General features: G+C 37.2%; 1 protein-coding gene across 16 annotated transcripts in view; it reads right to left on the bottom strand.

Annotated features, from left to right (window-relative positions):
• Positions 1-1,691: 1,691 nt before the first annotated feature.
• Positions 1,692-26,995, bottom strand: part of MTRR (5-methyltetrahydrofolate-homocysteine methyltransferase reductase) — a 32,658-nt gene continuing 7,354 nt past the window's right edge. For 7 of the 16 annotated variants that reach the window (XM_087760424.1, XM_087760402.1, XM_087760395.1 and 4 more), the window contains 15 exons: positions 26,502-26,655; positions 24,327-24,444; positions 22,891-23,254; positions 19,908-20,030; positions 19,571-19,629; positions 18,930-18,978; positions 18,125-18,278; positions 14,269-14,357; positions 12,442-12,622; positions 10,580-10,622; positions 9,951-10,137; positions 7,548-7,666; positions 5,895-5,987; positions 5,629-5,808; positions 1,692-4,661 (listed from right to left, as the gene is read on the bottom strand). In XM_087760424.1, the coding sequence (XP_087616550.1) occupies positions 4,517-4,661; positions 5,629-5,808; positions 5,895-5,987; positions 7,548-7,666; positions 9,951-10,137; positions 10,580-10,622; positions 12,442-12,622; positions 14,269-14,357; positions 18,125-18,278; positions 18,930-18,978; positions 19,571-19,629; positions 19,908-20,030; positions 22,891-23,254; positions 24,327-24,444; positions 26,502-26,655 (2,058 nt within the window). In that variant the 3' untranslated portion in view covers positions 1,692-4,516. Of the gene's footprint in view, positions 4,662-5,628; positions 5,809-5,894; positions 5,988-6,009; positions 7,307-7,547; positions 7,667-9,950; positions 10,138-10,579; positions 10,623-12,441; positions 12,623-14,268; positions 14,358-18,124; positions 18,279-18,929; positions 18,979-19,570; positions 19,630-19,907; positions 20,031-22,890; positions 23,255-24,326; positions 24,445-26,501; positions 26,656-26,995 lie in introns of those variants that run through there. The other 9 variants (XM_087760446.1, XM_087760454.1, XM_087760464.1 and 6 more) reach the window with 7 other exon arrangements.

Here is a 26,995-nt window from a genome sequence, read left to right as displayed (position 1 = left end):
GCCTCATGCCCAGAGACACACACGCACACAAACGGGCCTCAGCTGACCTGCAGACCCCATGGGCTCTCCAGCAGTTGGCCTGCACCTCTTGGTCCCTCCAGTAGCCAACTCCTCCAGCTGTCGCACAAGACACTTGCCCGACTTGCTGGCTAGTCCAGCTTGATACTCACCGACAATCGCACACTGACACACGTACCCTCACGCACCCGTTGCTGGCACCTCTGGCACAGCGGTCCCAGGACAGGACAGAATTTGTGTAGAGCGCAGCAGGACCTACCGCTTCCCACAAAGTGTGCGGCTTAGATTTTCCATCCCACTGTACAAAAGTTACTCAAACTTATTATTAAAAAACACCTCTACATTTTTGGAAAGTAACTGGATTTTCTGTGATATCAGACTGCAATTATTGAGGAAATGCATGAGGAAGGCAGATCTATGAGCTAATCAGTAGCATGACACTTGGAGAAACAGCAGCTCAAGTCTCTGTTCATTTCCTTCTTTACTTTGGGCAATTCAGTAGCCTTTCCTTGCCTGGGTTTCTCTTCGTGTAAAATGAAGGTAAGTTTATCTAAGAGCAGTGCAGAGCAATAGCTGTGAGGATCACGTACACAGCTGACAAGTGCTCAGATAGAATAACAGAAGTACCAAAGACAGAAAGGGAGTTATGAGCATGTTTCCCAATTGCATTACTGATGAGACTTACTAGAACCGCTTTCTCTTAAGCTAATACTCTTTTCCCCATTTCTAGTTCCAAAGTAAAACTGGAATGCAGTTAAGCCAAAAACTGTGGCCTTGGGGCTTAGCTTCCAAAGGAACAAGCAGACAGCAATACACTACACATTCCCCAAGAGCGATCCAAAATAGGATAAGGCTTATGGGTGAAACAGGTTCAACAAGCACAGCACACAACTTGACACTGCCCTTTTCCTTTGAGGTAAAAAAACAAGTTAATCAGCCAAGGGTTTTGTGTGTGTGCGTGCGTGCGTTTTCTTTGTTTGTTTTGAAGTCATCTTCTATCCTCCTCTTCTCTGCCCCACAAAGTTGGGCAGAACAAAAGTATTTACGAAGGCCAAGTCAATTTTACCAAATAAGCCAATGTTTGGAGAACGCCTCAAAATGTTTTAGCTCAGTGATCTAAGTTTCCTTAGAACAAAACATTTCATTTTGGGTAAAACGCTGTCGGATTTATCTCCAAATCATAGCTGCTGTTAACTTGGAACAGTGAAAGAGGGAAAAAACTATTTGCATATTTTCAAATTGCCTACAAATTCTATGGTTTGCAACACAGCTCCTGCCTTATTCCACAACCTTATTTTATTTTGAGACTTAATCAACTTGGACTCTTACTTCCAGTAACCTCCTCCCACCCCCATCCTTGTGGCATTCAGCACCTAAGGTGCCATTCAGTAGCTAAGTTCAATCCCTAAACTGATACGCTAGTCATGTTCTCTGATTTTGCCATTTCTCTCATCTGGCCTTGTCATTTTTCAGGAGAATCTGATACCCAGTATCTTCAGAGACTGCTAAAAAGATGCATTCATCCTATTTCTGCCAATATTCTAATTTCCTGAAAAGCTGGGAGAGAAGGGGGAAGGAAAGAGAGAGGAAATAGGGGTGCAAGAAACATGGAAATACTGCTTCTGCTTCCAAGTGCAGTAAAGTCAGCTCGAATTTAGAAGCAGCACACTGGAAAACTTTGGCATGAGTTTAGTAATCTGAAAAGCAAACCCTCTTCTGAAACTGTAGATTAAAAGAGAAATTGTAACATCAACCCTATTTCACAAATTCAAAATAATATTCAAAAACTGATGAGAAAACAGGCCATAAAGAATGCTTTACCATGAATGCTTCTCTGGAACAACAGCTTTAGCATAACCACCAGTCCTTGTTACCAGCATAAAGACTGTAAGCCTCTCAAATATAAGAAACGGCACACAACCATCGCTATTTCTTTTAAATGACAAAGGAATTCTGTAACCAATTCTGGAATTATGAGGAAAAGCACATACATGGCATTTCTCTAATGAAAGAAAACTAAAAGATGTTAAAAAAAATCCCCTGGTTAGCTTTAGGAGATATAGTAAAAGCCACCCGTGTATGCTTTTCTAAAAGACACGCTGAGGAGTCATAAATCAGCGCCATCCAATTACACAGAGACACAATTTAATTAAGAAAAACATACAGTTCTTATTGCAAGCCTCCTTCATTTCCATGATTCCTGTATCTCAGAAGTCCTTTCCTCCCTGCCTTTCCTGCTCGTTCAATGTCACTGAATGTGAACGCATTCCTTCATTCCTACTTCCTTCAGGTAACACATGGCGGCTTTTTTCGGGGTTATTTTAGTTTGTTTGAACTTTGGGCTTTGTACCATGTAGTTATAAATTTAAGAGTAAGCTGCAACTACTTTTTGTTGTTCTAAGAGATCATAATAAAGCTCATGCACTTCACTACGGACTTACCACTACATTACTAAATAATCCAAGTATTTTAGTTTTGTAGAGAATTGGTAACAGGAGAGGGGAAATGCATGGATACCAGTTGTATATCAGACCCTGTCAAATGCAATACACACAATCAGAAAAAGACACTCAACTGTTAATATCCCAAAAGGTGCTATTCTATTATCTGTAGTATTACTAAAATGGTCATTGCAGCTTCTGTATTGTGATATGTAAGTAACACAAAAATGAATACCTCTAAGAGATCTGGGAAAAGCTGCAATTTGCAGTCAGAAAAACATTGTTTTCTCTGTAATCTCCAAGAACTTCCAAGTGGCACTGAAAATCATAAAGCCTATCTGAGAACACACATGATATAATAAGTGTTATTTCCAAACAAACTCCAGTTAAAAGAAGGCAGTTAGTGATTTATCTTTACTATTGCAATACTGGCAGCTTTTTCTTTTATTAGTGACTTTTAAAAAACATGTAAAGGTGATTGGCTGATGCAAAATGTTGACGTTTGTATCACCTTAGCCATTTCTGTTAAAGTTTAAAATTGGGATACTTTTCAAAAAGCAGCACTTCTTTCCTTCTTATGTGCCAAAGATCAAAAAATGCACTGTTTGCAATTACTTTAAGCCATCTCCCTATGGAGCTTTTTTTGTAGAGATTACTTGACAGTGATTGGTATAACGGCTCTGCTGAAGAACTTCTGCACAAAATTTTAGTTGATCTCTTATAAGGATATTTGAATAATCATTACACTAGTTCTATCAAAACCTTAATTCCAGGCACTTCACTACAATGTTTCTTTTATAAGCACATGATTTCATTCTAACTGATCGCTGTATTTTTTCCATTTTTTTTCTTGATTTACCTACCAATTAATTAAGAATCACTAGGCAACCACAAGACTTGGAATAAGTGATGTGGTTCTGATTACGCATAAGGCAAAACAAAACAAGAATTCTCCCCAGGACACAAACAATGATTTGTCTAAAATATGCTCTCATACTTTGTGTTTATCTTTAAAGATCTAAATGTGACAAGGAACCAAGAAGACAACACAGACGTTTAGAAGTTAGAAAAAGCAGAGAAAAAGATGAGGGATCTGAAGAGAAGCATGACTGACTTACACTTTTACTTTTCCACCTATTTGCGCTCCAAATGTCCCTTGCTAGAAAGAAGGCCTGATACTTCAACAATTTGCTTTCAACAACGTGATTTTTGCAGTGGATGTCATATGTAAGGGCAACTACTTTCAAAACACCATATTTTACTATGTCTTCAACTTAAAAAAATTAGTTTAGTAATCTGAGAAAGTACTTGCTAAGCAATATTTCTCTAGCAACCAAATTCAATCCAACTGGTGAGTTTGCTCATAAATTAAACCACAAACATTTTAGAGACAGGAATGAAAATAATTTCAAAATTATGCAAGAAAACGTAATAAGGATTAGCATGGAGTATAGCAAAACTTTGAGATATGATGTAATGATGAAATGAAAAAGTTAAGTATTTAAAGAAAACTTCAGACTTGAAATTCTGCAGTAAGCTTTCTGTGCAACATTCTGAACATTCATTCCTTTTGGTAGTTACTGTCATTGTGCAAGCTGAAAAAATATAAATAGTTGCAGGAAGTATCTAGGAAATGTTCAAATAAATCTTGGCAAGTCAGTAACGTATTTGATGATGCATAGATCAGTGTGTAACATATTTACTCTGTAGCTTCTTTATGTATACATTACAGGAAAAAATATATCATGTAATGTAAACATACAGTTATACTTGTACAAGTGCAGAAGGTTTTACTTTTACATTAAACCAATCTTAAAATGAGAGAATCAAGGCACTGACACAGTCCATTATGTAACATCATTAAAAAAAACATACACTTCAAAAGGCAGTCTGTTTTGTTGTTGTTTAAAAGGTTTCATATTCCTGCTTGAAAAGTCAATACAGAAAGTTAAGATTTGGGTGACTACAGACATCACTCTTGACAGTAACTTTTAGTCAAAAGCATATGTGTGAAACGAAATCTTCTGTGTTACAAAGGCATAGGAAAACCTAAATATTTAGCTCCAAACATCCTGCAAATATCGTTTTGCTTCTCGAAGCTTAGCCAGGATTTTCATTGCTTCCAGTTTGTCTGCTTCCATTTCCATGCTTAAAATGTCCACTACAGCATCACTTACACCATCAGCCATGTGCTTCTTATCTCTGGGGGAAAAAAAAAAAAAAAAAAAAAAAAAAAAAGATGAAAACGCATAATAGTGTATTTTTCCTTTTATCAATAGCTTCAGAGGCAGGATAACATTGGAAAAGAGGCATTACAAAAAATTCCAAACAAAAATATAGCTTGTGTATTGTATGGCAAGATTCTCACTGAGTTTTCATGTAGCTGAGCATTGACAGTAACAAGGGTTTCTCTCAGTCAAACATTACGAAGTTTTCAGCATGCTGTAATTTATAAGAAAAAAACCGTTGGAACCCTAGTTGACCTGTCACAGAATAATTGTTTTCTTTAGGGAGAATTGGACCTGCTGAAGTATTTTTTATTTTTATAAATATATAAAAAACCCCCAAACCCTCACTTATTAATAATGCTATTTTTAATACAAATAGCTGACTTTTATTCTTGCAGGAGAACGTACTGACATTGGGCTCTATATTCAAACAGTTTGTCCATTTATCAACAAAATCCCTAAAAATCTCAAACCTCCAGGCAAGTTAGCATCCACAAATAAAACTTCTCACTGTAAAATATATTACTATTACAGAGCTTTAGCATTCTGGCCCACCCAAGCCTGGAGCACAGCAGAAGACTGCTGCTATCTCACAACTGTACAGTTTATCATCACATGTATTCAAATATCTCATTTTCTCAACAGAAATCTATTAGCTTGAAACCTCCTATAGCTTAATTGAATACTAAAAAAATAAAAAGAATTATAAGTGACTAAAGCAACCAGTGGAACTGTGTGGTTACAAGCTATACTTTCAAGACTATATTGGAAAAAACAGACATAGCGACAAAATTCTAGCATTCCAGGAAGGCTCTTTCAGCATCATGTTGGTCCTTCTTTGGTCCTTTTTTTTTTTCAGACAGTTCTAAGTCTTTCTAAAGCCTCAAACTTCTGCTAACTCTGTTCTCTTTCTGAGACAGTTCCATCTCCGCTCTACTCACCCACATATATAGAAGTAACCTCTCTCTTTCAGCAGGACTCTGGCAACTTCCTTAGCATAAAGCCTAATGACATCTTGCACATATTTAGGCGGGGCTACTTCTGCAGTTGAAGAGTCTCTTGAGAAACAAACCTTAAGATGAGTTAACGTGCCATTTTCAAGAAAACATCTGAGCTCATCTCTGAAAGGCAATAAAAACTGTTAGTAATGGCTCAGAGATAAGCATTCCCTTATGAATACAAAATGAATGCTAAACAGTGAACTTGCTTGAACAAATAGTCTCGATCCTGATGCCGACAACCAAAAAACAGCCATGTCTCTCCAAATTCCCAGTCTGTATGTTCTTCTCTGAGCTTTTGCCTAAACAGATAAAAAAAAAAATCCAATCCTGTTTTATCAAGTGAATAATCTAAAACGTCTATAACCTAGTTCTCATTGAAAGTAGTGCTTTAATAAACCTCTCAATTGGCAGAAATGTGAAATGACTTAAGGTAAATCACAGTCAAACCCTCCTTCTTTGATTTTCTTGACTACTCACTTTTGGCCCAGCTCAAAATCAATCAACTTCAAAGGTTTTTTTTTTTTGCCACAGTTTCGTATTGGAATAGTCAAGACTGACACTTCCAAACATCTCACAAAACAACTCTGACTGCTGAATAAGGAGATCACTACCCTTTATCCTTCATTGGAAGCTCTGTGAAAACACCTGGGAAAACTCAGCACAAAGCAGTTTTAGCATACTTTCCATTTAGCTGTAGAAACTCGCTAGACTTTATGAATAACAATCTATTTACTACCACACCATCAGAAGAGTTATTGCATTTTCTTGAAATAATGATGAAGGTATTACTTTAGAGGGGTTTTAGCTGCAACTTTCCAGTTACATTTTGAGAGAGAGATTTCATTTAACATTGATCAAATGCTTATGAAATGCTACGAATCCTTTAAAATAAAATGCAAAACACTTCTGAGAGATAAAGGTAGATTTGGGAATTAAAATTAAGGAGTAAGGATTATACATAATGATTTGGTTAAAGCGAAAGCATGGAGTCAGAAAAATCATGTCAAAATTTCACTTTTGTCTCAAATAAAATGGTTTAAAAATAATTGTTACAGGATGCAAGAAACGCCCATTATCTTGCTGGAACTAATGAGTCACATAGGAATGGTATGTCTTGGTTACCTATAAAACTTGTTACCATTCCCCCCCAAATATTCCCCTCTTCCCATTCTTCGTTTCCTCTGAATGTTCATGTTTTTACATATTCTTGGTGATGTGGTATCTTTTTGAACAAGCATCTCTTTGCCTTGCAAAATAATGCTGCTGGACTTGGAGGGGAAAAAAAAGGGATCTACCTTCCCTCAAATACAAACCCACAAAATCCAAGACTACTGCCTAGTCGAGGGTTCAGGTGCCAAGCTCCTTATCTTACGACTTCAAAATGTGTAAACACACAGAAATAAGGAAATGTGTGAGAAAACTTGACATTCACCATGCCAAGGCTTTTAATATAGATGCCACTTCAGAAGGAAATGGATTTTGAATGCCAAACTTACGCCAATCAACACTGTTTCTAGAAAATACCAACTTCTCACAGGACTTCCACTAGCAGCACACACATAAAGGATTTCATTTCTTATTACTGTTTCTGCAATTCACCCAATTCCTCATATATGCTCTGTGGATATTAAATACAGTCAGATGAAAGTGTAAGTTATATTAATTTGAAAAATAAATAAATACACAAGCACTGCTTGTTTAAAATTAATAAGACTGTTTCTAATCAGCATACCACTGTTACAAAAAGTAAAAAGAAGACAAAGAAAAAAAAAAGATTAACTGCATTTGTACTCAAAACCTGAGGCTGTGTTTTCTTCAACATAAAAAGGCTGCTTTCCAAGTAACAACTTTGTACATACCTATGTTGTAGGAAACCAATAAATGGTGAAATTCCTGTTCCTGGACCAACCATCATGAACGGGACAGACGGGTCTGCAGGTAAGTGGAAAGTATTGTTTGGACGAGCAAAAATAGATATCTAAAATGAAATTAGATAGAATACAATTGAAGAATATTCTTAAGCAGTGAAAATACCATGAAATTTTTAGAACCTTCAGGATATTTACACAGCATATGTGTCCACACACCCTTCCAAATCCTGAGCTTCAGTTTATTTTTAATGCCACACAAGACATTCAGAATAAAATTTCACATGAATTTCTGAAAAAAAATCCACACCATATTTACAAACCTATTAATCCAGTTGGAGGAAAACTAGGGAAAACCACACAAACATGAGTGGCTGAATACGAAACCTGACTGCACCATAAATTTGGGGAATACCGTTCCAGAATTCATGGAAAGTTTGGTGTTGGTACTCAAAGGGAAGAAAAACTAGTTTATTGCTATTACAGGCAACTCAATCTTTTTTACATTGTGGACATCTAAAAATATTCCAGTGGAGGTAAGGATTTGTTTATAGCGAATTGAAGCCTACTGATACAAAGCTTGCTTTCTTAATTTTCATAAAGTTTTACATGGTCTCCAAAAATGCATATGGGTGAGGGGAGGCAGATAACTGCTCAAAGATCTTGGAAAATGGTTTATATCATTCCACCAATAAACTCTAATTCTGATCTTCAGATCTGTGTTTGAAAGGAAGTCTGAATATAATTTTCATAGGAGCTCCACAACTATTCTCTGAGGCATGGCTAACATAATGTATAGAAAATGAGAGATGACTATTTTTAATTCTTTAAAAGATTATTCAAGACTCAGCAGCAGCCATAGCAGAGCTTTATCCATTAAAGTCATAAGCAAACATTTGATTTATTTTGCACATCCATTATGAAAGGATTTGAATTTACTTTCAAGTTTAAGGAAGGAGTGCAGCACTAGACCAAGTTATTTAAACTTTGTTCTGTAAACCCGAGTGGTTTAGCACTATTCATTTAATTCACTACAGATACTACAATGTTAAACAGGATTACTTTTCTGGTTTCACGATGATAAAAAAAATAGTATAGCTCTTGCTAGTGGGGGGGCAACATTTGTATTTCTGTTATACTTACTACTTCAAACCACACTTGAGTTAGGAGGCTATTTTCCCTATTAATGATTGCAAACTGGTCATTCCTTTAAAAAATACTGCAAATGGTAAACACATTTATACTGTAAAGTGTTTTCAATTAATCTAAGGTATTTTTGCATAAGATCACACTCTCTATTTTGTATTGGTATTCCACATATTTCTGCAATCTACGTGTATTGCTGCACATTTATCAATGCTGAATTCTAGCTTGCACAGCAGATGCGAATAGTTCTGAACTTTATTCAGACTCATTTTGTAATAATCCTTTTTTTTCCCTTTTTAACTCCACCTCTTCTTCATGTTTGATCTTTAATATACTGCAAATCAATTATATCTTAAATAAAGAGCAGATGTGACTGGAATATGATATACGATGCACATATTGATTCATTTGTCTTCTGAGTTAGTGTTAAAAAATGAAGATAACTTGTATGAGTTTTCCTTCCATTTTGCCAGACCAACACCTTGAATTATTGGCACAATTTTCTTGTAACCAAATTACATGTTTGTTTCCATTTTTCTTAATCAAATATAGATTAGACTGGCAGCAGTTCTTTTGTCATATTAATTATATAGCAGAATTGCAAATTTTTAATCATTAGCTTACACCTAATAACTTTGAGATCAATTAATTACATAGATTCTCTGCCACAAAAGGAAAAGAGGCAAAAAAAAGTGCCTTCTCCTAATAATACCCACCATGCCAAACTATCTTTGATGAACATCAGAAACACAACAGACAACTGTCCCCTGTGTCATATTCCATAACTTGGCCTTCGCAAGCTATGCGAGACCTGGCAAGAAGTGAGTTTTATGATTACTTCCCTATTATCTGCCATCCTTTCCTGGAAATGACCAAGTGCCTCTCTCCTACAACACTAACAGTCATAACCATTTAATTGCACAGTGGTATTTTAGCCCATGAAAACATCCTCCAAGACTCTCTTAGGACTACAGTGAGGTGTAAAACAACTCTGGCCTTTCAGCAATGGGAAGTTTCACAACTCAGGTGTCCATAGATAAAGTAAAATGTAAGTTTAGCAACTTAGCAATGAAGTGCTAGACATGTTACAGAGGGAAGGGTAAACTTACAAGTAGGGCAGAACTGCAAAATGAAGGTGTATACTGCCAAAACACCTGCATCACATCAGAGCAGTGAACAAAGAAACCTGCAGTTGTTTCAAACATGCATAAATTTAACGGTTAAGGAGTCTAGATCTAATATTCATACCTTTTCAGTTGAAGAGCTTGCTCCTTTTGTATCCAGAGTGTTTTTATTGGGGTGCAGTAGAGGTGCAACTAACTCAGCAAGCCACCCTGTACATACTCCTTTCCGTGAGACTGGTCTAGCGGGACAGGCAGGGAACTCCACAATATTAAATACAAAACACAGTTTTCCTGGCTGATATAAGTTTGAACTGCAAATACAAAAGTATAAAAAAAAAAAACCCAAAACCTGAGAGATAGCTGTACAATCTTGCATCCGGTCCATTTGCAGCCCAGACCACCGCAACTGAATCAAGATTCTCAGTGTTCAGCTAACTGTGTGATATTTATATATAGTTAGAAAACGTCTTAAGGTTGGACTCAGAGGCCAGTGCCTACAGAAGGGAATCCAAATTCCTATGTGTGTAAGCTTGTTCTTGGGAACTCTACCAAAGTTTTGCCAGACACTCAAAACAATGGTGTTTGAAATAGTCAAACCCTGTGTTTTTTTGCAACAGGGACACAATAACTTTTTCCTCAGATTTTATCATTCATTCCTCTCTTTCTTCTTTAGATTATAATGTACATACACACACATTTGAGAAAAAAGCATACCTAAATTACCAAGGAGATATAATTTGAATATTTCATTACCTTGACACTGAATAGGATCTGGCTTGTAATTTAGGAAGATGTTCTGAAAAATTAAAAAACAAACAAACAAAAAAAAACAACAAAAAAAACAGAACACTTATTATTTGTTTCACCCCAATGAAAATGAAAATATCATGTAATGAGTGTTTATACTACAACAGATTACAAGCATATTATAATTTAACTGTAATTTTACTCTATTTACATTAGTGTTTGTGGTTCAGGAATAAGCTATTAAGACTTGAAATCTATTTTGAATGGGTTTTTTTTTTAGACTTTGTGGAACATCTGTTAGAGATCCTATAAAATGAGGCCACAACAGTTAACTTATGGGGTTCTTGGTCAATTGAAAACAACTGTAAGGTGCACAGAAGAGATGCCAGTAGCTAGTGGACAAGGTGAAGCTTGAAATTTAATTTTCCCCACCTTTCACCTACGAGCTGAAAAGCTCTCAGAATAGGAAATACTTGATTCAAAGTTTCCTATATATAACGTCCTAGAAGCAGATATACCAGTTCAATTTCAAACCACTACGAGTGCCTATGCAAATTTTTGAAACCACAGCTAAAAAAACAACAGAGAAGTTTACTGGGCATTTTTTCAATGAGAAACCCACTATATCAGTCACACACACGCACATTTATATCTACGTATGTATGTGCATGTACAGAAAAGGTCAAACTCACTGGTGCCTTCAAAGGAATGACTTGCATGCAGACTGCACATTTTGGCTGGGGATAAGGGCATATTAAAAGGAGACAGACATATTGCTAAGTGAACAATGGGCAAGCAATACCAGAAAAACTGGGCATAGCAAATGCCAGAAAACATGCAGTGGAGTAACAGGGTAACATACAGTTTACCTGCTTTTTAGCTATTTTTCCACATGTACTACCCTTTTGCAGATGTTGCAACGGGTACATGGACACCCTGACATATTTTAAAGATGCTCTGCTACGTAAGATAGTTGCAGGTCAAAGTTAAGAAAAGCTAGTTCAGTGAAATTACTTAAAGACGACGCTAAGCCCATTCAGCATGTTACTTTCCTAGGGGAACACATTTAAAAAACTTACAAAATTCCCTTTTATTCAGTTCAGTTGTTACAGCATGTTCCATACCACCTTTGAAAATCTAAGTGGTTTTGGTTTCACTGTGAAAATTCATGTATTTGTATAAAGCGAAGCAGAGCTTGTATTTATTTTGTTAAATCCCCACAGTGTACTAAGAAGAGAGATTTGAGGTAAGCATGAAGACGATGATTGCAAGAACATAAAAAGCAATTTTTTTGTTTCATATAATGAAACACATTGAGAAATTCTGGTTTTTAATCTGGAAAATAATTGTCAGTATTTTCAGATGTATTTGAGATGGTTACAGTTGGAGTCTCATTCCTTCAATGTTTTATATAAGGAACCCAGTGAGTGTGTTTGACATTACATAAATAGAAACATACTGGGAAGAGCTTTCTGTTTTAACAGGTAAAAGTGCAAGAAAAAACCATGTAGGCAGGGAAATCAGGAGTTGTAAAAACATGTCTTTTTTAATTATAAGCAGTTGATAAACTGTTTCTTAAAGACCCTAAACCTGCAAACATCTTATGCTTATTTTTTATGCACAAGAGCAATCCAGAGTCAACTGAAGCATAGGTACATGTCTAAGTGTTTGCAGAATGAAGGCCAAAGACTACAAACTGGAGAACAGAGCTTTGTTCCACAACAATAGTTTTAGTTTGATCACTATGGATACTATAATATTTCTAAAGCAGTTAACTGAACAGTTATTCCTCTTTCTTGGGAAATTGAACATTTAGTCTGATGCATTATCAGAAACCAAATCTAATTAAGTCTAAATCAGTCACTTACCAATTAAAAGGTTAAGCGAAGGCTTGCAGCTTGGAAAAGCATGAAGTAAATCCAGCAAGCAAACATTAGAATCTCTAATGAAGCGTGTGTAATCAGAGGCTCCTTGTCTGCTGCAAAGCTCTTGAAGCCTCCGTTTTTCTCCTGCATCACTGGTACATTCTACAAGAGCTCGCAAAAATGCCTGTGGGGAAGAAAATAAGAGTGAAGGGTAAAAAAAACTTGTCCACTTGGAAAAATGGTCACGAATCTGGGAAAAACTTGGGATGCCTGGGGACAGGAAGAAGTCATGTGACAGCTTAATGGATAATACAGTTATCCATAATCATTTTCCAATACACACTTTCACCTACTATGAAAAATTTACATTTTTCTTTTCTCCCCCCCCCACCCCCCACCCCACTCATCTAGTGTCTGGGACAAGCTAGCAGGTCAGAAAATCCTACTTAGCCTGAGCAGGGGAGAGCCAAATAAACAGGCACAACCCATTCCCTGAAAAATCCCAAATTTATGAAAGGCTTTCTTATTTTTGTATTTGCACTTTAGTTAAGTAAACAGCTTCATAACACAAATTAATTCAAGACAAAACACCATTTGCTAAGAAGAGGTATTACTGTAAATAAAGTATGGTATTTAATGAGTCATGTAAATGTCACTGTGGTGTTTTATTCCATACTTTATGCCCACATAATGGTACTGCAAGCTTTTCTTAAGGGAAAATTAAATTAAGCATTGTAAGATAAAGTAAAAATCAGATGTAAATAGTTACAAGTTTTTTTCCAAAAGCAAGGTGGAAATAGACACAGTGCATAAAAGAAAAGTGATCCAAAACACCAAGTGCAATCAGATGACATATTCTACACAAAAGAATACTTGGAAAGTAATTTGAGTGTGCTCAAACACTGAGCTTCCAGACAATAGTTTTGAGTACAGAGTTACATAAAGCACATTCTACACTGAACAGGTAATAAAGTAGATAGGTTATAAAAACTGATTTGGGTGATATTCACCAGCCAGCACTCTCTGCCTACTCTTATTGTTGAGACAAATTTTCAAAATTGTTAAATTCAGTTTTGAAAAGGTTGAAACAACTGGAAGATTCTCTTCCCTTCTGCTGCGAAACCCACTAAATTGAGCGAAAAGGTCCCTCCAAAACCTGATTTCCCTCAGAGACCCAACCAACAGAACTGTTTAGCTTCATCCTTCATACAAAGTTATCTTTAAAATATGTTTTGACCATACCAGAAATACACCTGCATTTCCAGTTGCAAGCTTCCAGTTTTTTGCAGGCACAGAATGAAAGGAAAATTATATTCACACATTGTGAGAACGAATACTATACAAGCAAAAATCTTTCCTCAAATTCTGCCAGGTTACTGAAATGCTAAAGAAAAGCTTTAAAATAATTTAAAAGACATTATGGTATGTTTGCGTTGAGCAACATGCATATTTTTAGTGACAAAAACTTGACAAATATGGTTCCCTCTAATTAGAAAAGATGATTTCTCTAAAATGCCTATGGGGTCAGGTTCAGTCATCCTTCCAGTTATCTGGCACCATATATCTAATACTTTTCTATTTACTTCCAGAGTAATTATGAATCAAGGTACTGCAGAACGGGAATAGAGATTTCAGTATCTCACAGTTTGCCAGATAAAGTAACAATAGTGAAATTTCTCAGAATAAAGTACAAACAGCAGCATACAAACTGACAATCCTTATTCACCAAGAAACATGGTAACTACACACGAAGTGAGGATAGATCTGTACGAGCCCATACAGCACAGAATTACGAAGGATTTCTCTTTAAAAGAACAAAGACATAAACACCTTTTTGGGAATCGCTCTTATTTCCAGACACCAGGTCAGAATGAATTTCAGAGTGCTTCTTTCAGGGATGTGTTGTGGATGAGCTGCTCCTAGTTCAATGGGAGAAAGAAAATAAAACAAAATGTGCATCTATTAACATCCAAAAATGGCATCACAGAATGCTTGTTCCTTCAAATAAGTATTTGAAATACAAGAGAGCTAAACTGCATTCAATTCTGTATGTTTGAGCCCCAGCTGATTAGTGGAAATTATAAACTAAACAGCAGGACAGTTTTCCAATGAAGTATCAATGGCAATTTTCCAATGAAAAGTCAAAACTTATCAGGAAAGCAGGAAACAAAGAGAGGGGTATAATACATGAGTGTTCAAATAAATTTCATTGCTAAACCACTGAAGGCTTTGTTGCCGCTTTCCACCTTGAAAAAAATTCAGAGGAATGCTTACCAGGAAAAGGAACATCTGCACTTTTTCCCCCTCCATCAATAAGCACTCCTGAAAATTGGAACACACTGAAGTTTTCTAATGATCTAACCAAAGGTGTATGCAGCCAGTGCCAAGCTGGAGCTTCTGAGGCCCAGCAGATCCAAGGGGTTTCTGTACAAGCAAATAATTCCTCCTGTACTCTCTACAGGTTCCATTTCTGGGAAGGAAGTACACTGACATCCCATCTATCCCTTCACAGAGTCAGCTAGGGTGCAGCCAGGCTTATCAGCCTCATGCCACGTCATGCTAAAGCAGCTATTCTAGGTTAATCCCAAAAGCAACATAAAAGCATTTATGTGTCAAAACACCTTTAATTAATAAGCTCTGCAGGTCCCAAATTGTTTCCTTACAGACCCAACTTGCATGTTGGGATTTCTCTTGACAATGTTTCTTGGCTTTGACATCTAGCTACTGATTCTGACTATGTTTTTTCCATGCTCAAAAGCCCTTTAATACTACAGAATTTTTGCTCCAAGAATATACCTACATAACTTACTAAATTACCTCTTCGTATCAGCATTACTTGACTGAATCCTTGCTACAAAGAACAAAATTTACTTTTAGAAGAGGATTGGCATAAATATAATGCAGGAAAGAAGCATCCATTTTCACATTTATATAAACTTCCTTTTCTTGAACATGCTGACAGCATGTTGCAACAAGTACTTAATCCTGTTCCTAGGATGCTTGTATATACAATAAAAAAACAACTACAGAAATCCAGTATTCGAACAACAGACTTTGTACCAGACTGCAAATAATTTCTGTTTTGTCCTCTCAATTGATCTCATCTACTTCATCAAAGAATTCATAGACTGAACAAAGTGAGGCTGTGAATAAAATTCAGTGGAATTCCTGGTAAATCTTGAAGATGCAGCAGAGGCATAGCTCGCTGTTCATGCTCGTCTCTCATGTTTTTCAGCTCTCTTGATTCAGTAAACCCACAACCATAATAGTTTGTTGTAACTATTACAAATTCCTCAGAAATGTGACTGCAGTTAAAAGACAACCATGTCAAAAGGAAAGCAACTCCAGAACATTGCTAGGAATTGCAAAGCTGCATTGCAGAGCTGAATTCTTTGGTACAGATTAGCAACAAGTAATTAAGTTACAGTAACTTTATGAGTCTCTGCTCACCAGCACAGCTCCAAAGAAATTAACTTGGGTTTGATGCTAAACCATTTAACTTTGTCACTCCAGTGGATGGAAGTCAGTGTACAAGCCATGATTGGAGATCAGTGGATGAGCAGCAACTTGCTAGGTCCTGGCCAAGTATCCAAGGCAAGTGTAAAAAGTCAGCATGATTTGCTCTGGGTCACCCAGAAGACTCAAGAGCAGAAGCAAGAACTTTGATTCTCTGTGCTGCAATCCAGGATCTTCCTTTCCATTATCATTCATTAAGATTCACAAACAGGCATGCCATTTTACACACAAGATATTGCAAAATGTTGCATAAATAACACATAATTTCACTTTTTTCCCCCCAATTAGTGTTACATTAGGCAGCCAGAGATACAATAACCAGGATTATTTACACATAGGATGAGAGCACCGATATTCCAAGTTTCACTCATTTTACCAACTTTGCCTTGGAAGGACAGTTTTTTTGGTATACAAGAACAATCAAGGGGCTAAGCTATGTTCACTTGGCTATGCAGGCTCTGTTCCACATGGAAAGTGCTCTGACACTGATGAACTTGAAGTGCCCTGTTAGGGCAGCTTTACATCCTTCCTGCAACATCAGTATAGCAGAAAAAAGGGAACTACTGTAGGCAAGAAGGAGAGAATATCTCCCTGTGCCTATTCAAGGAGACCTTCACTTTGAACATGCTGTTGACACCGTCTTTAACTTACAGAGAGAGATCCAAATTTTATGCAGCCAGGTAGCAGGGCTCTGATTTGCACAGGAAAACCTACTAGCCTTCAGGAGGGACAACATTTCAAGCCCACCCTCCTATGAAGATCTGATGCTTTCGGCCCTCCATTACCTCCTCCTTTGTTATATCCTTCCTTTTTAATTGCTTCCTTTGTAAATGTGCTTGATTCTGTAAAATCTGTAGATAGTGTAAACAGTAGAAATAACATACCTATGAAATCCCCCCACACTACCCAGTCTCTTGCTGCTTGCCTGTGCACAGTTGGGCCCTGGATGGGGTGACACTGCCTTGAGGGTGCTCAGGACCAGCCCTGATCCAAAGGGAGATTGTTACAAAGCTGCCCCCCGCCCCGGGACCTTTTTTGTCTTCTTCTTTTTCTTTTTTTTTTTTTGGTGGGGGGGGAGGGGGGGGGTGAGGAGCAGGGAGGGAAGAAGCAGGTGTGTTTAGAGGGGATCTGTCCCAGAGGAACAAGGACAATGGGGGTTCCCCAAGAGAGGGGGTGCAGGGGGAGGGGGTTCAGCACAGTGGGGCTGGATAACAGCCAGACCAGCCCTGCAGACACAGGGCCCATCCCCAGTGCAGGGACCAAGCTGTAACTGATACTGGCTCTGCACCAAATCTAACCCGTGACCCATCCCAGCAGAGGTTAGTTACTGGAGTGCGGGTCAAGGATGGGGATCAGCTGGGCGTGGACGTCCCATATGATATGTTACAACATGGCCTGTCATGTAAACTCACCTCATTAACAAGTGAGTTACTCACAAGTTCCTAGAACAGGCATCCGTTTACATCTCATACTTAAGGCACAACTTGTGTTGCCCTCAATGATGCAGGGAATCTCACCATGGGAACTGCTTTACCCATAGGCTGGAACAACAAAGAGCCCTACCCCATCCTGCAGAACTAAAGGTACAATTCAGCAGCACCATTAAGACACCAATTGCAAGGCAAGAGAATAGTAATTCTCACAGGTCCAGCTGGCAGTACACGGGCATACCTTGAACCTGCAGCTACCCTTTCTGACATGTGGGATCATAAGACTCGGCAGAACAGATCCATGTAGACCTACAAGCCCCTTAAAAGGCACCTTGCAGCAGCACTAAGTCTTCTGCTTCAGGACCGCAGCCCTCTTAAGATGTAAAACAGATTGATGTGAAGTGCTGTGCACGGAGAGATTTTACTTTCAAGTAGGGGACTGTTATGTGATTAAAGACTCATCTCCATAAACATCAAGGAGCACAGAGGAAGAATGAGATGGATGAACGCCAATGCCAGGCTCAAGTTCCCAGTCAGAAGCTTACTCATCTATAGTAAAACCAGCAGCAGCATTCTATGCATCCTCTCTTTTTTTAACACATCTCTGTGACTTTCAACATGCCTCCATGAAATGAGAGCTGTATCCCAATACTAAAGATAAAAATGTTCAAAACTATGCATACCAACTATTACCAGCACAGAAAGGAGTATTTGTTCATGACCAGTGCATCACACCATACCTTTCTTTTTAGTGCCCTGCTTAACCTTTACACAAACGAAGTACTCTGCTTTTTCAGAAAGTCCCAAGATGTGAAGAAGTTCTTCCACCTCACTGACATTGTTGGGACATATTACACAGAAGGCATCTCCAGGTTGGTAGTCAAAGACTGTATCCTGTTTTTAAAATATAAGATCATTTCTATTAAATTTTGTCACAAACCAAGGACAACAGCATGCCCATTGCTAACAACAATCTTCCTACTATCGCAGTCACATGAAGTCATATGTTGTTTTACTCTGTACTAGCACTTCACTGTTTGAAGCACATCAGAAACTACTCATGTTTTCTTTTCAGGTTTAACCTTACTAATTAGAAAAACTTTTCCTTAACTGGTTTAAATATTTGGACATTCTTTGATAAGAACTGGTGAGCAGCCTAAACAGAAGGAAAATAAATATGTATTAAGAGGATGTGTTATATAACCAGCCCATAGCATTAATTACTGATGTACTTTGTTTTCTGGTTTGAGAAGAGCAGAGAAATTAAGTCCTTATAATTAATGCAACTTTGTATAGATATACATTATCACTAAAAGAAAATTTTCTGGTTAAACTATTTGATGAACTGTGACTGAAATGACCCCAACTGTTTTTATTTTCTGGAGGAAAAAAGAAAAATAGCAAGAGAAGAGCTCATTGAAAATTAAAAGGTACCTTGGATCTTAAGACCTAGATTCTACTTAGTTGGCTGAGGTTCTTGTGCGCAACTGCTGAAACCCTACTCAAGCTTCTGCCTGTTATAGGAATATACAGAATTCTACTTGCATTATTATGTTTTCCTGATGCATCAGGTGAGGTGACCTGCACACGCAGACTGTTGAGAACGTCAGGAAAAAAAGGCAAAAAATGTTCACATTTTCAGTGGGTGCTGATGAGAGGATACATGTATACATACAAATATATGCAAAAAATCATGTCATCTCAGAGACTCAGTTGCTCAAAACTTAATAGACTCTATTTATAACAGATTTAAAGATGTGCCATGGATATGGACACATTTTAGGCTAACAGAGTCCAATAGACGTTACTGCCAAAATCACAATATCCCAAAGGCAATATTCTACAAATCTGGAAAATCACTCAAAAGCAACATATTTTCCTTTTAAAGTTTTCTTGCAAATTAATATGGAGTACTCTCTGCCTTTCATCTTCAAACCAGTATATAAAATCTTCCCTGAATAAACTAAACCAGTTTTTACACCTAGGGTAACAGAGGTTGACAGTTTGAGTAGTATGTTAACAAGTCAGAGCAAATGAATGCCAGGGGCAGAAACAGTGCTCAAGAGCCAATGATTCTTATCACATGATCATACTAGTCAAATTATTACTTGTTTAGATTACCTATCACAAGGAATAGTCACAATTTACTATACAGTTTCTGAATATTCCCTAAGTTGTATACTTACAAACTGAAAGGGTATTCGTTTTCAATATTCCCAGCCTGCCCTTCTCCACTGCAAATTCCCTTCAAAAAGGTATTTCAGTCAATACAATATCCATGGAACAACAAAGAAATTAATTTGACACTTTGTTTTGAATTCCATGGAGTCATACCTTTCAGTGAACAAATCAAGCTTTGAATTTACAAAATGGATTAGCCTAAGCTGACATCCTGTTGTATAGGGAATTATTTCTTTTTAAACAGCCGAATAAATAATTTTCCCTTCAGTTATTATGCATAACACACGCATGCTTTTCACCCTTTGTTTTAACCCACTAAAGAAAAAGCCATCACTAACTTACTGCAATATCAAGTTCTAAGAGCAATGCAGTTTTTATTGCATCTTCTCTAGTGAGCTGAATTGCTTTTGTAACTGGCACTTCAAAGGTTGTTCCCTCTGAAATCAGTGAGGACAGATGTGGATTCTGAAAAAGAGGACACGAAAACTTACACTAAAAATGCAAATCAGCTGAATGACAGCTTACTGTGACATACAGGAATTAGTGTTGGTACAATTTTTTTGAAACAATCTTAGAAAACAATTCATAACAATGCGGAAAAGCACGAATCTTCTATATACAGAGAGAGTTTTGCTCCACATTTTTAAAAAATTACATCCAAGCAGTAACAGGCATATATTCAACTATAAAAAGCCATTGGGCTTGAACAGCCTAATGGGCCTAAACTACTATCAAATGCAGCTAGCTATTTCCTTTTTCAAAAGCTGCCTTGAAAATAGCCAATTAGAGAATGGCATTTATGTTGAAACCCAGAAAACTCTCGCCTAATTCAAGGATTACTATGTGTACAGAAGAGACATAAGAAGTAAGAACAGAAGCTATTTAAAAACATCACTGCAGATTTACAGGTTAAGACTTTGGGGTGCAGATGGGGCTATTACTACAGGCAATTTGTAAGAGGAATTTTAAAAACTACAGTTAAATTTAGAGCTAATCAGCAAACTCCAGACTACAAAACAGCACCATGTGATGCCACAACATTTCTACACAGGTGAAAATGTGCCCCAAGAATTGTAAATGGGCGCCAAGAATAATTCCAGACCACCTCTGTCAAAGGCTGTCACTTGAAGATCAGACTGCAGCCCTCATTTCTCCATCACTATTGTCAGCAAGTGTCATTTGAGATCAATACAGACAAAAATTAAGAGGTGGGAGAGATACCAAATGTCCATAACAATACTCTGTCAAATGAAAAGGAATTATTCTACCAATAAGAGAATATTGGTTAATCTGAAGATTTCATATTTGGAAAAAAGTAGACAGAAGAATCACTTGAGACCAACAGTTGGAAGTTTTATTATTCTTTTAAAATTTTGACATGGTGATTAACGCTTTGGGCCATATCAAGTTATATGTGCATCAGCTGGACTGTGATAACTGTCTACATTCGTATTCCCTCCAAGTCAAGTTCAAGGCATAATGAGATCAAGATTTAAGCTAAATTGTATTATCTTACACTTGCCACAAAGGCGTAAGATGCAGACCATTACTGCTCTGCTACTAATAAGCAGCAGCTTGTTAATTCAACCCTGAGACTCAACAGCCCAGGACATAGATCATATAAGTAATTAGAGAGACCGTGTACCCAGCCTTCTTTAAATGGCAGGGAGTCTCTTTTCGCAGATATCCAAGCCACAAATTGATGCATTTCAAAACAAGCCAACTTCAGCTGTGCTTGGCAAAAAATACCCATGGTTGTTGCAATGTGAGATACTGGAAATGGACATGAATTGTGTCATACTTGTAAAAACAAACATGACCCTACATGGGACCTACTTGTTGACAAGGTCTAGCCAACCATGTCAAAAATAGCACCAAAGGAAAAAAAGCCAAACCTGATTCTTTCCAAGGCTCAAGACAACCATCCAGCTTTATACCTGAAATTTGGACTATAATCTTTAATCTGTCACTGAATTCCAGATTAACAGATTCAGCTTTTTCAATTTGCTGTTTGAAAGCAAAATTTACTTTTCTTTTATTTACAGAAAAGTTAAGGCATCAATATTAGAACCTGATCAATTATTTCAGAGATCAGCCTGAACATATGCTGACTTTAAAATAAGAAAATGGGCTCTTTTAACCACTATAGCATCACTTTCAACCCATGTATTAAGTCTTTAATCGAAGAGTACATCTAAATCATAAATCTTTGTTTCAGTAATTTGGATTATGTAATTCAACAACCTGAGCAAAACCAACCACAATATGAGGTTTAAAAGAAAGGCAAAATTATCCAGTGTTTCAATTCATACACTCTTACATAATTATATCAGCTAGACTAAATGACTCTCTCAGCATTACCATTGACACTCTCAACACAGAGAGCATCAGGGCCCTGAGGATACTAATGGGCTTTCATGGTCCTGACCAGCCTCACCAGAGGACACCACCCTCGCCTCTCCTCATGGGCCCAGGAGCCCCATCTCAGCTCAGCCCTGGGTATTCAGTCCCTGCCCGAGCTACATCACAGGAGTACTGGTCGACAGCTCAGCCACAACCATGCCCACAGCTGGCCACAGATACTGTTGATCCAGGGATCCGCAGACCGACTTCCTGGCTTGGTCCCAGACCTGCCTCCTTCCCACAAACTTGTCTGATGATCTGCACTCTTGGCTGATCCTGGCTGCCATCTCCTGGTTTGCATTGCTTGGCTATCGGGGAATGCGGTTGGCTGTATTACCACACTCAGCTCCTGGCTCCCTGTCCCTTAAAGAGCTTTCTTCTCTTGTACAGCAGGTCTTTGTTCAACATGGCTTCGTAGGAAAAGCACACTGGCTTTCAATCCACAGTTCATCTTCTATTTCCAATACTAAAATTATGATCGTGTTTTTACACTGACAAGTTTCTCTGTTATTAAATATGCAGCGAGATTTTGAGTAATTTTACACCCTCTTAAGGCATTCTGCAAGTACTAATGATTTGAACAGAAATCGTACTATACTCCTTTCTACAGGAAGATGTTTTCACCGTCCTAACATAAGCCACTGAGGATTTTAATTCTTCCATTCCTGGCACTGCAATGCCATTCCTTTATCAAATTATTATTTAGCTAAATTATACTTTTACATCAGTGCTCATAACTCATACGGTGGTGACTACATTTTGACAATATAAATGGACCTTTCATTTACAATTCAAAAATCTCCTGCGTTCAGGGACGTTATCGCCTTTACATCAGTATCCACTTGCTCTTTTGAGCTGTATAGTATACACTCATGTTCCTACCAGAGCCGGTGGCTTTCATCATTCAAAGTGAAGTCCTTACCTCACCGTGGGTGTCCTGAAACTGCACCTCTATATATTCTGGTGGCAAGGCAGGGATATTAAGAGCAGACTGAGAGACAGGAGGGACAGAATGAACAAGTGAAGGTTCGGTGTCTGCAGCTGAAGCCACAAGATGGATGTCAACCAGTTTCTGTGTCAGAACATCAGCACTCCTCACTCTTTCATCTAGCTTCAAATTTTGTACTTCTGAGCTTAAGTTTAGTTCATGCCCAACGTGTGGGGCTGCAGAGAGAGAGCTAGAAACAGCATCACTGGTCATGCCTTCTTTTTCTTTCTGCAATAGAAATGCTTCCTCGAGGGCAAGCCAAAGTCCATCAATCCAAGGATCAACCACTAGTTCCAAACTGGGGAGGGAGGGGAAAAAAAAAAAAAAAAAAAAAAAAAAAAAGAGAAAGGAATGGTTGACTTATTGTGACTCACTGGACTGTTAATTTACAAATAATGAAAAGACCAGAAAACTTAAAATACTATTAATTTTCCATTTTTAATATATATCTGCAGCTGTTACGAAGATGACTTTTTTGTTAAAAAAAAATTTTCATTTAGTTATTACCACTATGTAAATTTATGGAGTCTGAAGTGCGTAACAGCTTCGCTCTTCTTCCAGTTTCTCATTTTTATTTTCTTATGCTGAACTTTATGACAGGAAGTTGCAACCTTTCACTGTGCAACAGCAACATCAATAGCTTACACTAATGTTCAATTTTTATTATTTTAGAACACAAGATACAAGTTTTATGGTTATGGCAATGTTTGTGTTCAACTGTCTCATATCATCATACACAGAACCAATATAATCTGCAGTTCAAAATAAATAAGCCAAGACTGCAGTCTACTGGTCAGAAAGAGCAACAGAACAGGAAGGGAGTTTTCTTACATAATTCCTCTACAGTAATCAAAAAAACCTTCTTACATAATTCCTTGACAGTGATTTAAAACAAACAAACAAGCAAGCAAAAGGATGTTTTATGGAAGAGAGAAAAAAATTAAAGAACATTGTAGGGTTTGCCTAAAGCAGCTATACTGCAAGGTGTGAGCTTGGATAAAAGTCTGATGTGTATGTAGAAAGAGATGCCCATTAGCCGGTACCACACGTACTGGGAACTGGATTTATTTTCATTTGCTTTAGTAAACAGACTACTTTTTTAAATCCCTCCAATTATTCTGAATTACTTAATTTCTAAAACTGCTAAATATTTTCCAGGCATTGCAGATGTTTGCTCCCACTTGAAAAATGAAGTTTTATTTAATGGCAATTGAGATTGAAAAGGCATACTGTGTTCAGACAGGACTCATTCCTATGAGGTGCTGAGTATCCAGGTTCAACTGATTTCAAAGACTTCAGAATGTTTAGCCAAATTCACATATAATTATTGCATCTGGAAGAAATAAAATCCAAACTCATTCAGCTCTTACCCTACAGAATCATCTGCTAATCCTGTGTCGTAGAAGTGCTGGGCACCAAGTTCTTGAAGTTGTCGGTCTACTGTCTTTCCACCATTACAAAAGAATGTGTACTCCGAATCTCCCAGACCTAGCAAATTCAAGGAAAGAGGAATCATGTCAATCAGCCAGTCACCCAGGCTACACAGACAAAGATCTGCAAACACAACACAGGATTTTCTTGCAGGAAACAGAAGAATCTGATATAGCAAAGTGCATATTACCAGGACACTTTTATGACCTTCAAAAAAAAAGGTGTTTTTCCCAAAGTAGAGCTGAAAAAGTAGTTCCCCCTTCAGAGGTGTAAGACACAGGATTTCTCTGTAAACACTTTGCTTTCGATATTTCACATTTCAGAAGAATGTTGTTTTAGTTTGAGGCTCTTAAAAAATATAAAACCACTCTTACACGAAAAATGTAAGGAACTGAAATAATTAGAAAAAGAGTGAAACTGATAAACTGTATGTGAATCTCATCTACAGGTTAAAATTGTTAATATATATCAACAACATAAGGGAGAGAGTATTAAAAGTAATACAAAAATATTGGAACCTTGAAAAAAAAAAATCAAACACAGGAGTGACTTTAAACAATATGAAGTAAGAAATGTAGGAAAATGTGCATAAGGGAATCTGGTCCAACATCCTCCTCCCTGGGAATAAGAGATTTCCTTGTAGATCTCATTTTCACTGCGCTGGGTTTTCTGCCCTTTAACAGTCATGAAGATGTTCTGTTAGAAGAAGATGCTCTTTGTTATCAGTCAAATAGTCAGTGGACTCAGGAGGCATGTTCATGGAGGACCTGAGATTTTAAGAGATCAACTAAACCACTGACCCACCCTAAAAGTGACCAACCACACATACCTCATCCTTAGCACATGCTTATCTAACAATCCCACAGATCACTGGTTAGGTAGTCTTCACAAATTCTGTAAGTAATCCACACCACTGTTTCACTATCCTGACTATCATAATTTTTCACAGCCTGACCCTTTCTTGTGTGCAGTTTCAAACCACTAGATCCTTATCATCCCCACCTAACAATGGACTATTCCCTTCTCCTTCATAAAGGTCTTATTTTTTTTTCTTTTTTTTTTTTCTTTTTTTTAAAAAGACTTCTGCTCCTTCTCAAGTACAGTACTTAGAGCGAACACTTCATTGGAGAAGCTGAAATAGATACCATGAATGTATTTTAAGACTGGTAACTTTTTAGACTAGAATCACAAAACATATTATAACTTAGATACTATAATAATATCTGTTACACAAAAATCAGTATTAATACAATGCTTATCTTCATATATGCATATGCATATATGCATTCAGTCAGCTATGAAAAACCTAACCATTTTACAAACTGTTATGTATAACTAGACAATAGCATAACATCTTCTCAAAACGTTACATGATTAGGATGCATGCATTTCAGACGTCCACATTATATATCCACTAGAAATTTCCTTCTAGTGGGTACTTTCCTCACTAAAAATCTAGAAGTTTCCTGATTCCTACCTATCAACTTAAACTTGTCAGGCAAAAATAACCTAGGTTCAAATAGAAGTTTCTGGACTTTGTTTAAACACAATCTGAAAATTCAACAAACTGACCCTACCATCAGATCAAGATATATCAAATGCATTTTGCCAAATCTGCATTTTGCATATCAATCTTTAACCTGAAGTTACATATCTTCTACTGACAAGTATGACATTAAAAATTAAAAAAAAAATATTACAAATTTAAAGGGATGGGATGATCTTAAAACCTTATTTTTAAGAACATTTTATATTGCCTTTCCCTCTGTATAGAAAAATGCCCAATTACTTGCAAAGTAAACTCATCTAGTCCACAGAGACTTGACATGAAATTAAAACTTCAACAGTTATAGATAGCTTATATCATATTTTGTTTATGCAAAGAAAATTAAACTATAAAAAAATTAAATTGGTAGCTTACATTCAGATCATTTCTGTGACACTTTTCCTTTCTTGCTCATAGAGGATATTACACAAAAAAGTTGTTCATGTTATAAAAATAAATGTTTTATAAGCACTTAAAAAAACCCAAACAACTTATTCACAAGTAAAAAAATATAAAAATTATTTACTGACAGACAAGTGCTGCAATAATATAGAAAATACTAAATCACCTAGTAATCCATACTGGAGATGTGCGAAATGATCAGGTGGCAAGGTCCTGTCTTGAATTTTCTTTACAAACTTGCGGGCAGTGTCTGGTGGGTCTCCAGTACCGGTAGTGGAAATAATAATAACTACAGGATCCTTTTCTGTTTCCAGGTTATACTACAAGTAATAGAACAAGTAAGTTACAAGGTGCCACTTGATACCTATTTGTGGCCTTAGATATTATCTTCCACCCTTCCTTTTCCCAAAGGTACACACAAAAATGTTTAATCTCATCTTACTTGTATTAAACCACAGAAAGACTTTCAAGTAATTACAAGTAATTTTGGGGATGCAACTTATAATCTTCGTTGGAGTTTTGGAGTTTTCAAGACCAGACTCAGTAAAGGCCTGAGGAACCTGCTCTGACCTCAGCTGACCCCGCTGCGAGATGATCTCATGAAGTCCGTTCCAACCTGAATCATCCTATGATCACATACACAAACGCCGAAGGGCAGCA

The sequence above is a fragment of the Nipponia nippon genome, unplaced genomic scaffold (assembly GCF_047370975.1).
Source record: "Nipponia nippon isolate SJK-2023a ecotype South Korea unplaced genomic scaffold, ASM4737097v1 scaffold_1, whole genome shotgun sequence".
NCBI classification, from domain to species: Eukaryota; Metazoa; Chordata; class Aves; order Pelecaniformes; family Threskiornithidae; genus Nipponia; species Nipponia nippon.
The sequence above is the reverse complement of the archived record's forward strand: the minus strand, read 5'-3'. Positions and strand labels throughout refer to the sequence as shown.